The 22,311-nt window shown below is 45.2% G+C and overlaps 1 protein-coding gene across 3 annotated transcripts in view; it reads right to left on the minus strand.

Annotated features, from left to right (window-relative positions):
• LOC140186224 (uncharacterized) overlaps positions 1-22,311 on the minus strand; it is a 91,722-nt gene that overhangs the window by 45,382 nt on the left and 24,029 nt on the right. For 2 of the 3 annotated variants that reach the window (XM_072240220.1, XM_072240218.1), the window contains exon 2: positions 8,550-8,626. The exons of the other annotated variant lie outside the window; for it this stretch is intronic. In XM_072240220.1, coding sequence (XP_072096321.1) covers positions 8,550-8,626 — 77 coding nt within the window. The remainder of the gene's footprint in view (positions 1-8,549; positions 8,627-22,311) is intronic. 3 annotated transcript variants of the gene reach the window in all.

Consider the following 22,311-nt stretch of genomic DNA (forward strand, 5'->3'; position numbering starts at 1 on the left):
TGCCACACCTTGATTTATTTTTATTTTTGAGATGCAGTGCAGAGTAGCCCCTCTGGGGCTTGAGAACACACAAACTCCTTACTGACAGTGATGGGAATTGAACCCGGATGGTTGGTACTGCAAAGCGTTGTGCTAACCACTACATGACCACAGTCATACTTTATTGATCCTGGGGGAAATTGGTTTTCATTACAGTTACATTATAAATAGTTAAATAGTAATATGTAAATTATGTCAGGAAATAAATCCAGGACCAGCCCATTGGCTCAGGGAGTTATAAAGTTTGATGGCCACAGGCAGGAATGAGTTCTGTGTTGCATCTCGGTGAAATGAGTCTGTGGCTGAATGTACTCCTGTGCCCACCCAGTACATTATGTAGCAGATGGGAGACATTGTCCAAGATGGCATCCAACTTGGACAGCATCCTCTTTTCAGACACCACCGTGAGAGAGTCCAGTTCCATCCCCACAACATCACTGGCCTTACGAATGAGTTTGTTGATCCCGTTGGTGTCTGCTACCCTCAGCCTGCTGCCCCAGCACACAACAGCAAACACGATCGCACTGGCCACCACAGACTTGTACAACATCCTCAGCATCGTCCGACAGATGTTAAAGGACCTCAGTCTCCTCAGGAAATAGAGAAGGCTCTGACTTTTCTTGTAGACAGCCTCAGTGTTCTTTGACCAGTCCAGTTTATTGTCAATTCATATCCCCAGGTATTTGTAATCCTCCAGCATGTCCACACTGACCCCCTGGATGGAAACAGGGGTCACCGGTGCCTCAGCTCTCCTCAGGTCTACCACCAGCTCCTTAGTCTTTTTCACATTAAGCTGCAGATAATTCTGCTCACACCATGTGACAAAGTTTCCTACCGTAGCCCTGTACTCAGCCTCATCTCCCTTGCTGATGCATCCAACTATGGCAGAGTCATCCGAAAACTTCTGAAGATGACAAGACTCTGTGCAGTAGTTGAAGTCCCAGGTGTAAATGGTGAAGAGAAAGGGAGACAAGACAGTCCCCTGTGGAGCCGCAGTGCCGCTGATCACTCTGTCGGACACACAGTGTTGCAAGCACACGTACTGTGGTCCGCCAGTCAGGTAATCAAGAATCCATGACACCAGGAAAGCATCCACCTGCATCGCTGTCAGCTTCTCCCCCAGCAGAGCAGGCCGGATGGTGTTGAACGCACTGGAGAAGTCAAAAAACATGACCCTCACAGTGCTCGCTGGCTTGTCCAGGTGGGCGTAGACACGGTTCAGCAGGTAGACGATGGCATCCTCAACTCCTAGTCGGAGCTGGTAGGCGAACTGGAGGGGATCTAAGTGTGGCCTAACCATAGGCCGGAGCAGCTCCAGAACAAGTCTCTCCAGGGTCTTCATGATGTGGGAGGTCAATGCCACCGGTCTGTTGTCATTGAGGCCGCTGGGGCGTGGCGTCTTCGGCACAGGGACAAGGCAGGACGTCTTCCACAGCACAGAACCCTCCGGAGCCTCAGGCTCAGGTTGAAGACATGGCAAAGTACTTCACATAGCTGAGGGGCACAGGCTTTGAGCACCCTTGTACTGACACCATCTGGTCCTGCAGCCTTGCTTGGGTTGAGATGTTTCAGCTATCTTCTCACCTGTTCAGCCATGAAGCCCACCGTGGTGGTTTCGTGTGGGGAAGGAGTATAGTCATGAAAGCAGGGTGGGGGGACTGTGAGGAGGGGTAGGAGGGGAGAGTGGAATATGTGTTGGTTGGAGGCCGACATGACTCATATGGGGGATGGGCAGGGGCCACAATGTCAAATCTGTTAAAGAACAGGTTAAGTTCGTTGGCCCTGTCCACACTGCCTTCAGCTCCTCTGTTGCTAGTTTGCTGGAACCCAGTGATGGTCCTCATCCCCCTCCAGACCTCTCTCATGTTGTTCTGCTGGAGTTTCCACTCAAGCTTCCTCCTATACCTGTCTTTAGCCTCCCTGATCCTGGCTTTCAGGTCTCTCTGTATTGCCCTCAGCTCCTCCCTATTTCCATCTCTAAACGCCTTCTTTTTAGCATTCAGGATGTCCTTAATGTCTTTTGTTACCCATGGCTTGTTATTTGAATAACAAAGGACAGTTCTTGTCAGAACATTGCAGTCCACACAGAAGTTGATGTAATATCCTCTCCATGTGGCTCACAGAGTGCCTGCCAGTCTGTCACCTCAAAACAACCCTGGAGCGCCTCATAAGCCTCCTCCGACCATTTCCTCACTGTCCTCAAGGTTGCAGGTTTACTCTTCACCAGAGGCACGTAGCAGGATTTTAGATGCACCAGGTTGTGATCTGACCTTCCCAATGGGGGGAGGAGAGAGGAGCTGTATGCATCCTTAATGTTAGCATACATTAAATCCAGAGTCCTCTCCCCTCTGGTTGTACAGCTCACATACTGCGTGAAGTTGGGCAGTGTTCTAGCCATGGTAACATGGTTGAAGTCACCCGAGATGGTAATGAGGGCACTCGGGTGCTGGGATTGTAATCTGACTATGATGGTGTAAATGATGTTACACGCCAACGTCCGGTTGGCAGAGGGAGGGATGTACACAACAACCACAATTGCATGTGAGATTTCCCTTGGCGAGTAATATGGCCGGAGTCCAACAGCAAAAAGTTCAGTATCCGGGCTACAAACACGTTCCTTGATCGTACTATGACCAGGACTGCACCATCTGTTGTTTACCAGAACAGCAAGCCCCCCTCCTTTACGTTTACCGCTCTCAGTGCCATTCTGGTCAGCCCGAACGGTCTGGAAGCCCTCTATGGAAACGTTTTGATCGGGTATGTCCTCGTGCAGCCACGTTTCAGTAAAACACATAACATTGCACTCCCAAAATGTTCTCTGACTCCTGACATGCGCTGTCAACTTGTCCATTTTATTACCCAGCGATCTCACATTGCCCATAATGAGAGAGGGGAGACACGGCTTATAACTTCTCTTCTCCATAAGCCTCTGTCGTCTCCACCCGGTCCTCTTCCCTCGCCTTTTTGATCCCCCTCTACATCCTCTGTGTGTTTTCCTCCAGATTTCAGCAGGGGTGTCCGCCACTCTGTTCGCTAAACCGGCCGGCATAAGCGCAATCAGCTGGTCCATGGAATAATCAATGTGACTATACTGCTGCCCCGCTAATGAGATGTGTCCGAATGTAACCATTTCCAGCGCTGAAAACCCAAATAAAACTCTCTCCACCAGCACGTTAGAGAGGGTGCAGCTTCAACGTGTTACCATGAAAAAAAATACAATAAATAACCTAAGTTAAAAAAGTTTAAAAAGTAAGAAAAGTAAGAAAACTAGATGGAGCAACTGTAACAGGCTGCACGCACGACCGGCGCATGTGCACTAATGCCACCCTTCATGCGTAGCCAGTAACCTGGGCAATGCTCTGTTACCACACAGGCAAAGGTATAAACTCACACAAACCTGCAAGACAAACCATTTTGAAACTACTGACATTTCCCCACACAAAAAAAAAGTTATTTTAAAAATGTCACCGTACTTAAGGAGTTTACGACTACCAGATGTGACAGATGTGGTGGGAAACCTACAAGACCAAAACTCAGCATGTCAACTTTCATCTGCACTCTTAAAGCACACCAGAGTTCCTTCAAAGTCTCCTTCTAAATTAAACCATTTGTCGCCACATTAAAACGGCTGACTTCAACGAGAAATTCGTGTGCTCTCTGATCTTGCCGAGATAATAACCAGCCCTGGCGATCCTACATTTCGAAAACAAGCTGAGCAAATAGAAATCAGTTCGGTCTGTTTCTCATCTGCGAGCAGCAGAGGCCTTGAAAAACATTCCACTGTTTCTGAAACAGTGTGTCCTCTGTCGGCACTCAGCCAAACCAGAGCGAGCACAAGTCCTGGGTGGTCTACCTGCGCCAGACCTGTCCAACACGTCAAGTGTGGAGGGACACCACCTCCAATCAGTGACAGTAACCAGTTAACTGCTTCACCAAGCCAACAAACAGGCAGAGTCACACCAGGGTTAATGAGATCGGGTTTTTTTTCCCTTGAACATTAGGAGGAAAAAGGCGGCAGCCCATTATCCTTAGAGAAAGGGGAAGTGGGATTCACCCAAATTAAAGTTAGTATGATAACATAGCAGCTGACACTTTACAGTATCAGTGACCCGGGTTCGATTCCTGCCACTGTCTGTTAAGAATTTGTACGTGTTCAGCGTGACCCCATGGGTTTCCTCCTGGTGTTCCAGTTCCAAAGACACACGGGCTAGGGTTAATAAGTTGTGGGCACACTATGTTGGTGACAGAAGTTTGCCCCCAGCACTGCGCTGGTCATTGATGTATATGATGCATTTTCATATACATGCACCAAATAAAGCTAATTTCTTTAAACGGCACTTTTTTTTAAAAACTGAGATGCACACAGTAATCCAGATGATGTATCTGGAGAGACAGAGGGGTTTAGGGAGAATTCCAGAGCTCAGGAAGTGAAGAATGGCCGTCAAAAGCAGGGCACGATAAACCATGGATACAAAAGGGACCAGAATTGGTGATGCAGAGATGGGGTGTGTGGGGAGGGGCAGCGTTCCTGTGCAGGGGTCATGGAGGGGTTTGAAAATAAAGGTTGCAAATTTTAAAAACCAAGCTGCTACCTGGTGTAAAGGAAAACTACTCTGTGCCTCACCATTAGGGGCATCTCTCAGAAGACCACCCATCCAAAGAGATTGAAGTCTGATGGCCATTCCCTCTTCCCATTACTATCATAGGCAGGAGGTAGAGAATCCTTTGGTCCCACACAACCAGTTATTACCCTTCAAAGATCAGGCTCCTGAATCACTCACCTCAACACTGAACTGACTATCACCTGTGGACTCGCTTTCAAGGACTCCACAATTCATGCTCTCAGAATTAATTTTATTTTCACAGTTTGTCCTCTTTTGCAGACTGGTTGTTTGTCAGTCCTTGTTAACGTCTAGTTCTTCATGAATTCTATTGTATTTCTTTTTTCCCTGTAAATGCCTGCAAGCAAATGAATTTCATGGTTGTACATGGTAATACATATGTACACTGATAACAAATTTATTTTTTTAATTTAGATACAGCATAGTAATAGGCCATTCCAGTTCAATTAGCTTATTAACCAGTACGTCTTTGGACTGTGGGAGGAAATCAGAGCACCCGGAGGAATTCTACACGGTCACAGGGAGAATGTTCAAACTCCTTACAGGCAGTGGCGGGAATTGAACCCTAGTTACTGTTGCTGTAATAGTGGTGTGCTAACCACTATGCTACTGGGTCACCTATTTACTTTGAACTTGAACCTTGAAACAATCCTCCTCAAAATCCAGGACCTCGAGGTGTAGCTGTGGCCACTCTCCTCCGGACGCCGATGGGCTCCACTGAAAAGTTCTGGCCACCCTGGGATGGGGTCTGAGCAACTATAGCTTCCCTTAACTTGATATCCATGAGCCAGGAGTCATGTTATCCCACACAAACACCCACAGGGAACAAATTCACATCTTTGACCTTTCCTTTCCCTCCTCCACACTGGACTGCAGGAACATAGCAGTATATACATTCAAAGTTCAGCGTTCAAAGTAAACCATTATCAATGTACATACATGTCACCATATACAACCGCGAGAGTCACTTTCTTATGGGCATACTCAATAAGACCATAAGATACAGGAGCAGAATTAGGCCATTTGGCCCATCGAGTCTGCTCTATATTTCATCATGGCTGATCCATTTTCCTCTCAGCCCCAATCTCCTGCCTTCTCCCGTATCCCTTCATGCCTTGGCTAATCGAGAATATATCAACCTGCGTTAAATACACCAAATGACTTGGCCTCCACAACCATCTGTGGCAACGAATTCCACAGACTCACCACCCATTGGCTAAAGAAATTCCTCACCTCTGTTCTAAATGGATGTCCCGCTTTTCCGAGGGGGCATCCTCTGGTCTTTAACTCCAGCAATTATGAAATAACTGTTACTCCGGATCCAATGCAACACATACACATACATGCGCACACGCACGCACACACACACACACACACCCCCACCCACCAAGATGGTTGGTATCCATCTGTCTCGAAGGACAATGGGTGATGATGATCATCACAAGTCTGGGTGGAAGGTATTAGAACATAGAAAAGTACAACACAGTACAGGCCCTTCAGCCCACAATGTTATGCCGACCCTCAAACCCTGCCTCCCATATAAGACCCCACCTTAAATTCCTCCATATACCTATCTAGTAGTCTCTTAAACTTCACTAGTGTATCTGCCTCCACCACTGACTCAGGCAGTGTATTCCACGCACCAACCACTCTCTGAGTAAAAAACCTTCCCCTTGAACTTCCCACCCCTTACCTTAAAGCCATGTCCTCTTGTATTGAGCAGTGGTGCCCTGGGGAAGAGACGCTGGCTATCCACTCTACCTATTCCTCTTATTGTACACCTCTATCATGTCTCCCCTCATCCTCCTTCTCTCCAAAGAGTAAAGCCCTAGCTTCCTTAATCTCTGATCATAATGTATACTCTCTAAACCAGGCAGCATCCTGGTAAATCTCCTCTGTACCCTTTCCAATGCTCCCACATCCTTCCTACAGTGAGGCGACCAGAACTGGACACAGTACTCCAAGTGTGGCCTAACCAGAGTTTTATAGAGCTGCATCATTACATCGCGACTCTTAAACTCTATCCCTGGACTTATGAAAGCTAACACCCATAAGCTTTCTTTAACTTCCCTATCCACCTGAGATACCCAGTCATTAAGATCCCCCTCTCGTCTTCACCAGTGTAGTCCAAAGGAAAGTTTATGAAGCAATATGTTTGGTACCAGCTTGGCTGCAGGAACTGCCGGAAGGATGTTCAATAATGTCCAACCGCCTTAAGGGGCTCCATTTCAGATTTGATGACTGGCTTTACACCCGTGGCCTTCGTCTTTCCTGAGGCTGCCCACAGGGCAGTGAAGCAAATTACCCATAGCTGGGGATCTGATTCACAAGCACCAGGGCATGTCCACACACTGGTGGGCCTGCGTGCGAAGTGTGCCGGGGCCCGACCTCCTGCCATCCTCTATAGTTCAGCCTGAGCCCAAGAGGAATTCACTTTCCATGTGTCACCAGCAAGGAGGCACTTCACGAGACTTACTGTTGGAGAGGCTATGTATTGGCAGGGAGAGATTTACACATTCAGCTCTCCCTTTCACAACACTGCAAGCCAGCGGTGGAAGCTGAAAGTGAGAGCGACAAGCAATACCCACTACACTAGACACATCACAACAACAATTTTAAGATAAAGAGCACATATATAATATAAACACACAATAAATACAGGAGTCTACAAAGATCTTAGGCAACACACACAAAATGTTGGTGGAACAGCAGGCCAGGCAGCATCTATGGAAAAAAAGTACATTTGACATTTCAGGCTGAAACCCTTCTGCAGGACTGGAGATGAGTTTCAGCCTGAAACATCGACTGTACTTTCCCATAGATGCTGCCTGGCCTGCTGAGTTCCTCTAGCATTGTGTGTGTGTTGCTCGGACTTCCAGCATCTGCAGATTTTCTCGTTTAAGGTCTTAGGCACTATACTTTGAGGTTCAAGTTGCATGTGTTCCAGGGTGCCGGTTACTCTTTTCTTACCCCCTGGTTTTGAGCAGTTTGAGCAAGACGATCGTTTCTGTGAGGAATGGCTCTTCAGCCTGCAGTGGCCCAGCAACACCACACTGAACTGAACACTACTGGTCTCTTGTTCTGGTGTTTGATATTAGAGTCATAGTGTCACAGAGAAGTACAGCACAGAACCAGCACCTTCGGCCCATCTACTCTGTGCTGAGCCATTTAAACTGCCCAACCCCATCGACCTGCTCTCCATACCCCTCCCATCCATGTACCCTTCCTTAAACACTGACATCCAGCTTGCACGTACTACCTTCCACCAGCCAGTCCACACTCTCCCGGCCCTGACCAAAAACAAATTCCCCTCATGTTCTCATTGCGCTTTTAACCTTTCACCCTTAACCCATGACCACAAGTTGTGGTCTCACAAAACCTCAATGGAAAAATCCTGCTTGTATTTACCCTACCTATACCCCTCAATTTTATATACCTCTATCAAATCCCCTCTCTATCTCCTATATTCCAAGGAATAAAGCCCTAACCTATTTAATCTTTCCATATAACTCGAGTCCTCCAGACCCAGCAACAAACTTGTAAACTTTCTCCGTACCCTTTCAACCTTATTTACATCTTTCCTGCAGGTAAATCTGCACACAATACTCCAAATTAGGCCTCACCAACGACTTATAAACTTCAACATAACATCCGATCTCCTGTACTCAACACTTTGACATATGAAGGCCAATGTGCCAAAAGCTTTCTTTCCAACCCTGTCTACCTGTGATGCCACTTTCAATGAAATATGGACCTGTATTCCAGATCCCTTTATTCTACCACACTCCTCAGTACCCTTCTGTTCACCGTGTAAGGCCAACCCTGGTTGGTCCTACCAAAGTGCAACACCTCACACTTGTCTGCATGTTCTATGTGCAGTCCACTCACTTTTTGCTCGTTTTTTCGCACGTTGGGGTGTTTAATGTTTTCTTCAACACGCTCCATGGTGTTTCTTTGTTTCGTGGCTACCTGTGGAAGGATGAGTCTCAAGAGTTGTATTCTGTATACATACTTTGATAATAAATGTACTTTGAATCTTTGACTATATATAGCTAGGTTGCCTAAGACTTTTGCACAGAACTGTAGTAATTTTATGTATTGCACTGTACTGCTGCCACAAAAAAAACAATACATTTCACGACATATGTGAGTGATGATAAACCTGATTCTGATATGGGTCTCTATTGTGGACTGAGAGTGGGAAGGGGACAGGGAGAGGGGAATCATGGTTGGGAAAAGGGGAAGGGAGAGGGGAGGGAGTGGGAAGCACCAGAGAGACATTCTGTAACGATCAATAAACGACGAAGGGTATGGGACAGGTGGCAGAGGAGTGCCAGGGTGCAGACACACCCAGCCCTGAGACACTAGGCAAGGTCATTTGACTGTAAACAACTGGATGTCTGATGTCACTGGGTGGCTTTTGGTCCAGTTTGGAAATCCGGCTTTCAATCAACAGGTAATGATATGAAGTCACGCACAGACCAGACTGGGCCAGGAGAGCAAGTCATCTTCCGTAAAGGACATCAGGAGCCAGGTGGATGTGTCTGTAAAAAACTCAACCAATTGAAAAAGTTTCTGCAACTGCTCTTTTGGGATTTAGCTCATTATGGAGCTTTTTGACCAGATCTCTGCATTACTAGTCTAATAGTTTATTACTACGTAACTATGCCCTCAATTGATAAATTAAATTGGTACATTGATTGTATTATTATTACACATAGGTACTGTGATAATAATATGGGTGGTGAGGTGGACGCACATCTCTACCAAAGGAGGTGTGAGCCACTCTTTCCCTCTGCTAGCCTGCCGGTCACCCTTGGGCAAGGTGTCGCACCTGCTTAGCCCCCCCCCCCCCGATCAGGGTCAGGTGACCATGGGAGCAGGTGGTGACGGTCGTTTGAGCAGCTGGTGCAGATCACAAGTCCTGGTCATGTGACCACTGACACCAGGCAGACAATCTCTGAAGAGTATTGACAATGGCTGGGGTCACCCGTCTTGTAAAGACACTGCCCAGAAGAAGACAATGGTAAACCACTTGTGTAGAAAAAATTGCCAAGAACAATCACAGTCAAGGAAAGACCAGATTGCCCCGTCACATGACACGTAACGAAAGAGTGAACGTAGGTACTGTGAAAGAGTTTGCTTTGCATGCCATCCATACCGATGAACTCCACAACTGTGCATTGAGGCAATACCACAGAAGGCTACAAATATATGCAGAATAACGTACAGAGGAAGTGCAGTGCAGGCAAACAATAAGGTGCAAGGACCATAACCAAGTAGATTGTGAGGTCAACAGCTTCACCTCCAAGCTGCACTCAGAACTCGGTGGCTATAAGGTGCTCTTTGATGCTTGAAGGCCTCAAGTACGAGAAAGTCGAAAACTCCAGTTCTTGAAGTTACAGTTGGCATTAAGTTCAGTCCAGTACAAGCTGAACTGACTGGGTAACAGGAGTTTTCTTTCCTCCATTGAATCTAAACATATTAAACAAAATTCCACTGTGGCATTCGACATGTGTTGGGTGTACTAACGAGATATATGGCACACTTTATTTGTATTTTATTTTATTGGAGTGGGAGGAGCTAAAGATGGTACCAGAAGTCTTTGTGGACCTGGGAGACTTCTTCCAGTTGGTCCGCGAAATGGTTTAATTTATTCTCTTCTCAAGTCTGTTTTTGTTTCTTTTTAAGATGGTTGGGGTCCTGTTGGAGTCCAAGATCTACAGCTGTAGCTCCAACTACAGTTCTTCGCGGACAGTGGGTTCCCGCTCTCAGGGTGGCCTGGCGTCTCATAATCTCCAGGTGCAGCCTGGAAATCCTGCGCCTTTGGAGTGCGGCCCTGTGATTGAACCGATTCCTTGCCAATGTCACTGACTGAAGCATCTCAGGAGACTGAAACATTGCAACAGCAGGGAGTGTGTGTAACTGTTGGAGCTCCCTGCTCTCTCTCACTTTCGATGGTGAACGACAGTCCATTGGTCCTCCAGTCAGGCGGCTCAGACAAGCGACGCAGCAGATTGTAATACCAGAAAAGCGAGCTGTTGGTCTCCCTCTCATTATTGTAGGAGCGACATCTCTCTCTGCCTCACAAGTGAGAGACAGCCTGTCTGAGCTGCTGAAGTGTTGGGATGGACAGCAGTTTTTGATGGACTCGAGATCATGGCCTCTGGGGGCTCTGCTGTTACATGCGTGGTGGATGTTGGGGGTTGATGCTTTTGTAGTTATGTATATGTGGGGGGGGACATTGGGGTTCTAACGTTATTCTGTCATTCATTCTTTGGGGCTTTTTTTTACTGTTTCGTGGATGTCTGTGAAGAGTAAGAATTTCAGATTGTATACTGTATACATTCTGCGATATTAAATTGAACCATCGCGATACAGCACAGAATGGGCACTTTGGGCTCTTCGACTTGCAATCCCCCAATTTAACCCGAGCCTAATCATGGGAAAATTTATCATGACCATTTAAACTACTAATCGGTACGTCTTTGGATTGCTGGAGCTACTCAGGAAATGTATCACTTCCTTTATTCATGGCAGCTCTGATACTCCCTCCCCAGGAACAGAGTGGGAAGACTGCAGTAGTTCCAGGTGGCTGCTCACACCTCACCTTCGAGGCTTTTATTTATTGTATTTAGAGATACAACCTTTAGTGATACTCTCCCTACAGCCAAAACTGTGTGGCAAGGCACAGCTCAAATGCCAACAACTATAAATTTGCTGATGATACAGTCATCGTCGGCAGAATCTCAAGATGGTGATGAGAGGGTGTACAGGAGCGAGGTATACCACCTAGTTGGGTGGTACCACAGCAACAACCTGGCACTCAACGTCAGCAAGACCAAAGAGCTGATTGTGGACTTCAGAACGGGCAAGGCGAGGGAACTCACACCAGTCCTCAAAGGGATCAAAGGTAGAAAGAGTGAGCAGTTTTCAAGTTTCTGGGTGTTAACTTCTACAGATGTACCATGGAGAGCATTCTGATAGCTGTATCACCGTCTGGTATTGGGGAGTGGGCAATGCACAGCATGGAAGTTGCAGGAAGTTGTAAAATTACTCAGCTCCATCATGGGTACCAGCCCCCAAAGTATCCAAAACATCTTCACGGAGCAGTGCCTCAAAAAGGCAGCATCCATCATTGAGGACCCCATCACCCAGGTCATGCCCTCTTCTCATTGCTACCATCAGGGAGGAGGTACAGGAGCCTGAAGACACACACTCAACGATTCAGGAACAGCTTCTTCCCCTCTGTCATCCGATTTCTGAATGGACATCGAACCCATGAACACTACCTCACTACTTTTTTAAATTTCTGTTTTTGTACTAGTTATTTTTATTTAATATACATATATACTTATTCAGTTTCTTTATATTTCTGATGAATTGCATTGTACTGCTGCCACAAATATAACAAATTTGACAACATATGCCGGTGATATTAAACCTATTCTGATACACATGATAATAGGTCTTAAGTCCACAAGCCTGCACCAGCCAATTATACCCATGTAATCAATCAACCTACTAACCTGTACATCCTTTGGATGCAAGAGGAAAAGTTCAAAGTAAACTTTATTATCAAAGCACATCTATGTCCCCATATACAACCCTGAGACTCACTTCCCTGCGGCACACTCAACAAATCTACAGAATAGTAACTGTAACAGGATCAATGACAGATCACCCAGAGTGCAGAAGACAACAAACTGTGCAAATGCAAATATAAAGAAATAGCAATAAATAATGAGAACATGAGATAAAGTGAGGTCATTAGTTGTAGGAATATTTCAATGATGGGACAAGAGAAGTTCTCCCCTTTGGTTCAAGAGCCTGATGGTTGAGGGGTAGTAACTGTTCCTGAACCTGGTAGTGTGAGTCCTGAGGCTCCTGTACCTTCTACCTGATGGAAGCAGTGAGAAAAGAGCATGGCCTGGGTGGTGAGGATCTTTGATGATGAATGCTGCTTTCCTATGATAGCATTTCATGTCGATGTGCTCAATGGTTGAAAGGGCTTTACTCGTGATGCACTGGGTCAAATCCACTACATTTCGTAGGATTTTTCAGAGCACTCAGGGGCAGTCCAGGCAGTCACAGGGAGGGTGTGCAAACTCCTTAAAAACAACAGAAATTGAACCCAAGTCCCTGGTGTTGTAATAGCTTTAAGCTAACCACTATACTACGGTGCCAGCTTGGTCAATATTTACTGGCTGTGCCTTGGAGTTTTTAAGCTGTAGGTTGTAACTGAACTCAGAAATAAATCTCCCACAAGGCATTCCTAAATTCTAATTAATTTAATCCGGGCCAACCTAACATGCATGGTCCTGCCCTTCGGGCAACTGGTTTGTTTTTACTATGTGATTAAGCACATTCAGGTTTTATTTAGAAATGAGCAGTTTCAGATCTGTATTAGGTCACTTACTGCGCAGTCAGAAAGTAATAAGTTGGAAAGCACATTGGTTGGCAGACGGCCAGAGGTTTATGTTAGGAGCTAAGTAAGTCATCTCCTGTTGCTTCCCCAGCAGAAGCATTGCTTGTAAGTTGATGTTATATTGTTTAGAAGTTAATCTAAAAGTATCAATAAGATTTTAGTCATAGAGCCATAGAAAAGTACAGCACAGACAGACCTTTTGCCCATCTAGTCCTTGCTGAAACCATTTAAACTGCCTACTCCCACTGACCTGCACCAGGACCATAGCCCTCCATAGCCTACCATCCACGTACCTATCCAAACTTCTCTTAAAGCTGTAATCGAGCTCACATGCACCACTTGTGCTAACAATTCATTCCACACTCTCACAACCATCTGAGTGAAGAAGTTTCCCCTCCTGTTCCCCTTAAACTTCTCATCTTTCTCCCTTACCCATGATGTCTGGTTCTAGTCCCACGGGACCTCAGTAGAAAAAGGCTGCTTTCGTTTACCCTATCTATATCCCTCATAACTTTGTATAGCTCTATCAGATCTCCTCTCAATCATCTACATTCTAAAGAACCTATTCAATCTTGTCTTATAACTCGGGTGCTCCAGACTCAACAACACCCTTGTAAATTTTCTCTGTACTCTTTCAACCTTGTTTACATCTTCCCTGTAGGTAGGTGACCAAAACTTCACACAATATTCCAAACTAGGCCTCACCAATGTCTTATACAACTTCAACATAACATCCATCTCCTGTACTCAATACTTGGATTTACAATGGCCAAGTGCCAAAAACTTTCTTTATGACCCTCTCTACCTGTGACACCACTTTCAATGAATCATGGACCTGTATTCTCAGATCCCTTCATTCTACCACAGTCCTCAATGCCCTACCCTTCACTGTGAAAGACCTACCCTAGTTGGGTCCTATCAAAGTGCAAAACCTCACTCTTGTCTGCATTAAATTCCATCTACCATTTTTCCAGCTGATGCAGATCCTCTGCAAGCCATGATTGCTTTCCTCGTTGTCCACTACACCAATCATGGGGTGTAATTCAGTTTACCACATTATCAACTGATCTAGTTGACCACATTATCATCCAGATCATTGATACAGATGACAAACAAAGAACTCAGCACTGATCCCTGTGGCACAACACTAGTCACAGGTCTCCAGTCAGAGGTAATCATCTCCCACAAAGCCAATGTCTAATCCAATTTACTACCTATTCCTGAATGCGGAGCAACTGAACCTTTCTGACCAACCTCCCATGAGAGATCTTCTCAAATACCTTGTTAAAGTCCATATAGACAACATCCATTGCCTTCCCTTCAGCCTCTTTCCTGGTAACTTCCTCGGAAAACTTTATAAGATTGTTTAGAATGATCTACCACTCATGAAGCCATGCTGACTATCCTTAAATCGTTCTATTTGCTGAAATAGAATATTATTTTTGAGTTTATTAGTTACTAACATAGATACTTAAGATTTAAGGCTGATTTATACTTCTGTGTCAATTTGACGCCGTTATTACAGTGTAGCCGCGAACCCTACGCAGAGCCTACGCGGATCCCTACGCCGTAGCTTGATGCGCACCTCTCCCAAAATGTAACTACGTGTCGCGGCAACGCAGACCGCAACAACTGTGATTGGTCCGCTTGGTAGCATTGCATTTCCTCCTACGCTGCAATAGCTTCCCATTGGGTGACTGAAACGCAGGGAAGGAACTCTGGCTGCAATGCTTTCCATAAAGCTTTACAGACCTCCAAAATTATGCAGGACACATTTCGCTTTTACGAAAAAGGACGCTCGCTTTAAACTTGTTTACCCCGAGAAAGATTACCATGACCATGAAGCCTTGCACGGGCTGGTGTGTGAGTATGCGTGACGTGCCCGAATTGCAGAGCGACGCAGACACACCAATGCACAAGTATAAATGTTCACAACACGCGTAGGCCACTTGCGTAGGTTACGGCGTCCATTTGACGCAAAAGTATAAATCAGCCTCAATACATACAATTTACCTGTAGCATTTACTAGTCAGAATCTTATATTTACCTGCAGGAAACTTAACTAAGTTCTTACTTATCTGCGTTTATTCACTTGTGTGAATGGAACAACGCTGTGACAGCATGGTATTTTGTTGTCTTTCACTCCTTACTCACAATGCCAAAGCCATTGAGTCCGCAGTAAACCCAAGGAGGCAGGACCCTATACCCTGACCCTGACTCTCGTGTCACCTTCGAATGAGGCTTGGCTGGCTGGACAGTTGATGTTACAACACCTCACTGAGGGTAGTACAAACACAAATAAAAGAACCTCATCCTAGACTTCAGTCAAAGGTGCTCACTTTGATGTGTTCTGTTTCTGATATTAAATTCAGCGGCTGCAATTCTGCACGTTAATAACTGAAAGTAAATCTGTCTCTCTGAAGTGAAGTGCGCTTGCCAGCAGAGGGGTAGTTCAGATTACTTGGTTTTAAAGGCCATGAAGTAACGTTTAATGATGGTTCACAGACCAAGGGCTCAAGTTGCTGTCTAAACACAACACCACAAAGACTCCTTCTGTTGCACGCACATGTTGGCAAAACTCAAGAGGGCAAGTGCCATGTTCAGTAAACCACAGTTCCACAAGGCTGGCTTCCACTGTATTGACACATCGCCAGCGTCAGGACCAGCACCAACAGCGGCGTGACACAGATTTCTGTGAGCATACACTCTAAGGTTGAGGCACAGGAGGAAACCAGCAACAACCATAAAGCGACACACACACACAATGCTGAAGGAACTCAGCAGGTCAGGCAGCATCTATGGAAATGAGTGAGTAGTTGACATTTCAGGCCAAGATCCTTCTTCAGGACTGGGGGTGGGGGGGGGGGGGAAATAGACACCTGAATAAAAAGGTGGGTGAGGGGAGGGAGGCTAGCTGGAAGGTGATAGGTGAAGGCAGGTGGGTGGGAAAGGTCAAGGGCTGGAGGAGAATGAATCTGATGAAACTAGGTAATGACAATGATCTAGAAGATTATAAGGCTAGCAGGAAGGAGTTTAAGAAAGAAATTAGGAGAGCCAGAAAGGGCCATGAAAAGGCCTTGGCGGACAGGATTAAGGAAAAGCCCAAGGCATTCTACAAGTATGTGAAGAGCAAGAGGATAAGACATGGGAGAACAGGACCAATCAAGTGTGACAGGGGAAAACTGTGTATGGAACCGGAGGAGATAACAGAAGTAGTTAATGAATGCTTTGCTTCAGTATTCACTACGGAAAAGGATCTTGAAGATTGTAGGGATGACTTGCAGTGGACTGAAAAGCTTGAGCATGTAGATATTAAGGAAGAGAATGTGCTGGAGCTTTTGGAAAACATCAAGTTGGATAAGTCACCGGGACTGGATGGGATGTACCCCAGGCTACTGTGGGAAGTGAGGGAGGAGATTGCTGAGCCTCTGGCGATGATCTTTGCATCATCAATGAGGACGGGAGAGGTTCCGGAGGATTGGAGGGTTGTGGATGTTGTTCCATTATTCAAAAAAGGGAGAAGAGATAACCCAGGAAATTATAGACCAGTGAGACTTACTTCAGTGGTTGGTAAGTTGATGGAGAAGATCCTGAGAGGCAGGACTTATAAACATTTGGAGAGGCATAATATGATTAGGAATAGTCAGCATGGCTTTGTCAAAGACAGATCGTGCCTTACGAGCCTGATTGAATTTTTTGAGGATGTGACTAAACAAATTGAAGGTAGAGCAGTAGATGTAGTGTATATGGATTTCAACAAGGCTTTTGATAAGGTACCCCTTACCAGGCTTATTGAGAAAGTAAGCAGGCATGGGATCCCAGAGGATATTGCTTTGTGGATCCAGAACTGGCTTGCCCACAGAAAGCAAGTTAGAAACCATAGAAACCTTAGAAAAACTACAGCACAGAAACAGGCCTTTTGGCCCTTCTTGGCTGTGCCGAACCATTTTCAGCCTAGTCCCACTGACCTGCACACGGACCATATCCCTCCATACACCTCCCATCCATGTATCTATCCAATTTATTCTTAAATGTTAAAAAAGAACCCACATTTACCACCTCGTCTGGCAGCTAATTCCACACTCCCACCACTCTCCGTGTGAAGAAGCCCCCCCTAATGTTCCCTTTTAACTTTTCCCCCCCTCACCCTTAACCCATGTCCTCTGGTTTTTTTCCTCCCTTTGCCTCAGTGGAAAAAATCTGCTTGCATTCACTCTATCTATACCCATCATAATTTTATATACCTCTATCAAATCTCCCCTCATTCTTCTACGCTCCAGGGAATAAAGTCCTAACCTATTCAACCTTTCTCTGTAATTCAGTTTCTCAAATCCCGGCAACATCCTTGTAAACCTTCTCTGCACTCTTTCAACCTTATTTATATCCTTCCTGTAATTTGGTGACCAAAACTGAACATAATACTCCAGATTCGGCCTCACCAATGCCTTATACAACCTCATCATAACATTCCAGCTCTTATACTCAATACTTTGATTAACAAAGGCCAATGTACCAAAAGCTCTCTTTACAACCCTATCTACCTGTGATGCTATTTTTAGGGAATTTTGTATCTGTATTCCCAGATCCCTCTGTTCCACTGCACTCCTCAGTGCCTTACCATTAACCCTGTATGTTCTACCTTGGTTTGTCCTTCCAACGTGCAATACCTCACACTTGTCCGTATTAAGCTCCATCTGCCATTTTTCAGCCCATTTTTCCAGCTGGTCCAAGTCCCTCTGCAGGCTCTGAAAACCTTCCTCACTGTCTACTACACCTCCAATCTCTGTATCATCAGCAAATTTGTTGATCCAATTTACCACATTATCATCCAGATCATTGATATAGATGACAAATAACAATGGACCCAGCACTGATCCCTGTGGCACACCACTAGTCACAGGCCTCCACTCGGAGAAGCAATTCTCTACTACCACTCTTTGGCTTCTTCCATTGAGCCAGTGTCTAATCCAATTTACACCTCTCCATGTATACCTAGCGACTAATTTTCCTAACTAACCTCCCATGCGAGACCTTGTCAAAGGCCTTACTGAAGTCCATGTAGACAATATCCACTGCCTTCCCTTCATCCACTTTCCTGGTAACCTCCTCAAAAAACTCCAATAGATTGGTCAAACATGACCTACCATGCACAAAGCCATGTTGACTCTCCCTAATAAGTCCCTGTCTATCCAAATGCTTGTAGATTCTGTCTCTTGGGAACTCCCTCCAATAACTTACCTACTACCGATGTTAAACTTACCGGCCTATAATTTCCCGGATTACTTTTCGATCCTCTTTTGAACAACGGAACAACATGAGCCACCCTCCAATCCTCTGGCACCTCACCCGTAGACAGCGACATTTTAAATATTTCTGCCAGGGCCCCTGCAATTTCAACACTAGTCTCCTTCAAGGTCCGAGGGAACACTCTGTCAGGTCCCGGGGATTTATCCACTTTAATTTCCCTCAAGACAGCAAGGACCTCCTCCTTTTCAACCTGTACAGTTTTCATGATCTCACTACTTGTTTCCCTTAATTCCATAGACTTCATGCCAGTTTCCTTAGTAAATACAGACGCAAAAAACCTATTTAAGATCTCCCCCATTTCCTTTGGTTCCGCACATAGCCAACCACTCTGATCTTCAAGAGGACCAATTTTATCCCTTGCAATCCCTTTGCTCTTAATATACCTGTAAAAGCTCTTTGGATTATCCTTCACTTTGACTGCCAAGTCAACCTCATGTCTTCTTTTAGCCCTCCTGATTTCTTTCTTAAGTATTTTCTTGCACTTCTTATACTCCTCAAGCACCTTATTTACTCCGTTTCCTATACGTGTCATACAACTCCCTCTTCTTTATCAGAGTTGCAATATCCCTTAAGAACCAAGGTTCCTTATTCCTATTCACTTTGCCTTTAATCCTGACAGGAACATACAAACTCTGCACTCTCAAAATTTCTCCTTTGAAGGCTTCCCACCTACCGATCACATCTTTGCCAGAGGACAACCTGTCCCAATCCATGCTTTTTAGATCCTTTCTCATTTCTTCAAATTTGGCCTTCTTCCAGTTCAGAACCTCAACCCCAGGACCAGATCTATCCTTGTCCATGATCAAATTGAAACTAATGGTGTTATGATCACTGGAACCAAAGTGCTCCCCTACACAAACTTCTGTCACTTGTCCTAACTCGTTTCCTAACAGGAGATCCAATATTGCATCCCCTCTAGTTGGTCCCTCTATATATTGATTTAGAAAACTTTCCTGAACACATTTTACAAACTCTAAACCATCTAGACCCCTAACAGTATGGGAGTCCCAATCAATATATGGAAAATTAAAATCCCCTACCACCACAACTTTATGTTTCCTGCAGTTGCCTGCTATCTCTCTGCAGATTTGCTCTTCCAATTCTCGTTGACTATTGGGTGGTCTGTAATACAATCCCACTAATGTGGCCATACCTTTCCTGTTTCTCAGCTCCACCCATAAGGACTCAGTAGACAAGCCCTCTAATCTGTCCTGCCTGAGCACTGCTGTAACATTTTCCCTAACAAGCAATGCTACTCCCCCACCTTTCATAGAAACATAGAAAATAGGTGCAGGAGTAGGCCATTCGGCCCTTCGAGCCTGCACCGTCATTTATTATGATCATGGCTGATCATCCAACTCAGAACCCTGCACCAGCCTTCCCTCCATACCCCCTGATCCCCGTAGCCACAAGGGCCATATCTAACTCCCTCTTAAATATAGCCAATGAACTGGCCTCAACTGTTTCCTGTGGCAGAGAATTCCACAGATTCACCACTCTCTGTGTGAAGAAGTTTTTCCTAATCTCAGTCCTAAAAGGCTTCCCCCTTTTCCTCAAACTGTGACCCCTCGTTCTGGACTTCCCCAATATCGGGAACAATCTTCCTGCATCTAGCCTGTCCAATCCCTTTAGGATTTTATACGTTTCAATCAGATCCCCCCTCAATCTTCTAAATTCCAACGGGTACAAGCCTAGTTCATCCAGTCTTTCTTCATATGAAAGTCCTGCCATACCAGGAATCAATCTGGTGAACCTTCTTTGTACTCCCTCTATGGCAAGGATGTCTTTCCTCAGATTAGGGGACCAAAACTGCACACAATACTCCAGGTGTGGTCTCACCAAGGCCTTGTACAACTGCAGTAGTACCTCCCTGCTCCTGTACTCGAATCCTCTCGCTATAAATGCCAGCATACCATTTCCCTTTTTCACCGCCTGCTGTACCTGCATGCCCACTTTCAATGACTGGTGTATAATGACACCTAGGTCTCGCTGCACCTCCCCTTTTCCTAATCGGCCACCATTCAGATAATAATCTGTTTTCCTATTTTTGCCACCAAAGTGGATAACTTCACATTTATCCACATTAAATTGCATCTGCCATGAATTTGCCCACTCACCCAACCTATCCAAGTCACCCTGCATCCTCTTAGCATCCTCCTCACAGCTAACACTGCCGCCCAGCTTCGTGTCATCCGCAAACTTGGAGATGCTGCATTTAATTCCCTCATCCAAGTCATTAATATATATTGTAAACAACTGGGGTCCCAGCACTGAGCCTTACGGTACCCCACTAGTCACTGCCTGCCATTCTGAAAAGGTCCCGTTTATTCCCACTCTTTGCTTCCTGTCTGTTAACCAATTCTCCATCCACATCAATACCTTACCCCCAATACCGTGTGCTTTAAGTTTGCACACTAATCTCCTGTGTGGGACCTTGTCAAAAGCCTTTTGAAAATCCAAATATACCACATCCACTGGTTCTCCCTTATCCACTCTACTAGTTATGTCCTCAAAAAATTCTATGAGATTCGTCAGACATGATTTTCCTTTCACAAATCCATGCTGACTTCGTCCGATGATTTCACCGCTTTCCAAATGTGCTGTTATCACATCTTTGATAACTAACTCCAGCAGTTTCCCCACCACCGACGTTAGGCTAACCGGTCTATAATTCCCCGGATTCTCTCTCCCTCCTTTTTTAAAAAGTGGGGTTACATTAGCCACCCTCCAATCCTCAGGAACTAGTCCAGAATGTAACGAGTTTTGAAAAATTATCACTAATGCATCCACTATTTCTTGGCTACTTCCTTAAGCGCTCTGGGATGCAGATCATCTGGCCCTGGGGATTTATCTGCCTTTAATCCCTTCAATTTACCTAACACCACTTCCCTACTAACATGTATTTCACTCAGTTCCTCCATCTCACTGGACCCTCTGTCCCCTACTATTTCTGGAAGATTATTTATGTCCTCCTTAGTGAAGACAGAACCAAAGTAATTATTCAATTGGTCTGCCATGTCCTTGCTCCCCATAATCAATTCACTTGTTTCTGTCTGTAGGGGACCTACATTTGTCTTTACCAGTTTTTTCCTTTTTACATATCTATAAAAGCTTTTACAGTCAGTTTTTATGTTTCCTGCCAGTTTTCTCTCATAATCTTTTTTCCCCTTCCTAATTAAGCCCTTTGTCCTCCTCTGCTGAACTCTGAATTTCTCCCAGTCCTCAGGTAAGCCACTTTTTCTGGCTAATTTGTATGCTTCTTCTTTGGAATTGATACTATCCCTAATTTCTCTTATCCGCCATGGGTGCACTACCTTCCTTGATTTATTCTTTTGTCAAACTGGGATGAACAATTGTTGTAGTTCATCCATGCAATCTTTAAATGCTTGCCATTGCATATCCACCGTCAATCCTTTAAGTGTCATTTGCCAGTCTATCTTAGCTAATTCACGTCTCATACCTTCAAAGTTACCCCTCTTTAAGTTCAGAACCTTTGTTTCTGAATTAACTATGTCACCCTCCATCTTAATGAAGAATTCCACCATATTATGGTCACTCTTACCCAAAGGGCCTCTCACGACAAGATTGCTCATTAACCCTTCCTCATTGCTCAATACCCAGTCTAGAATAGCCTGCTCTCTGGTTGGTTCCTCGACATGTTGGTTCAAAAAACCATCCTGCATACATTCCAAGAAATCCTCTTCCTCAGCACCTTTACCAATTTGGTTCCCCCAATCTACATGTAGATTGAAGTCACCCATTATAACTGCTGTTCCTTTATTGCACACATTTCTAATTTCCTGTTTAATATCATCTCCGGCCTCACTACTACTGTTAGGTGGCCTGTACACAACTCCCACCAGCGTCTTCTGCCCCTTAGTGTTATGCAGCTCTACCCATATCGATTCCACATCT

This window comes from Mobula birostris, chromosome 22, assembly GCF_030028105.1.
Source record: "Mobula birostris isolate sMobBir1 chromosome 22, sMobBir1.hap1, whole genome shotgun sequence".
NCBI lineage: Eukaryota > Metazoa > Chordata > Chondrichthyes > Myliobatiformes > Myliobatidae > Mobula > Mobula birostris.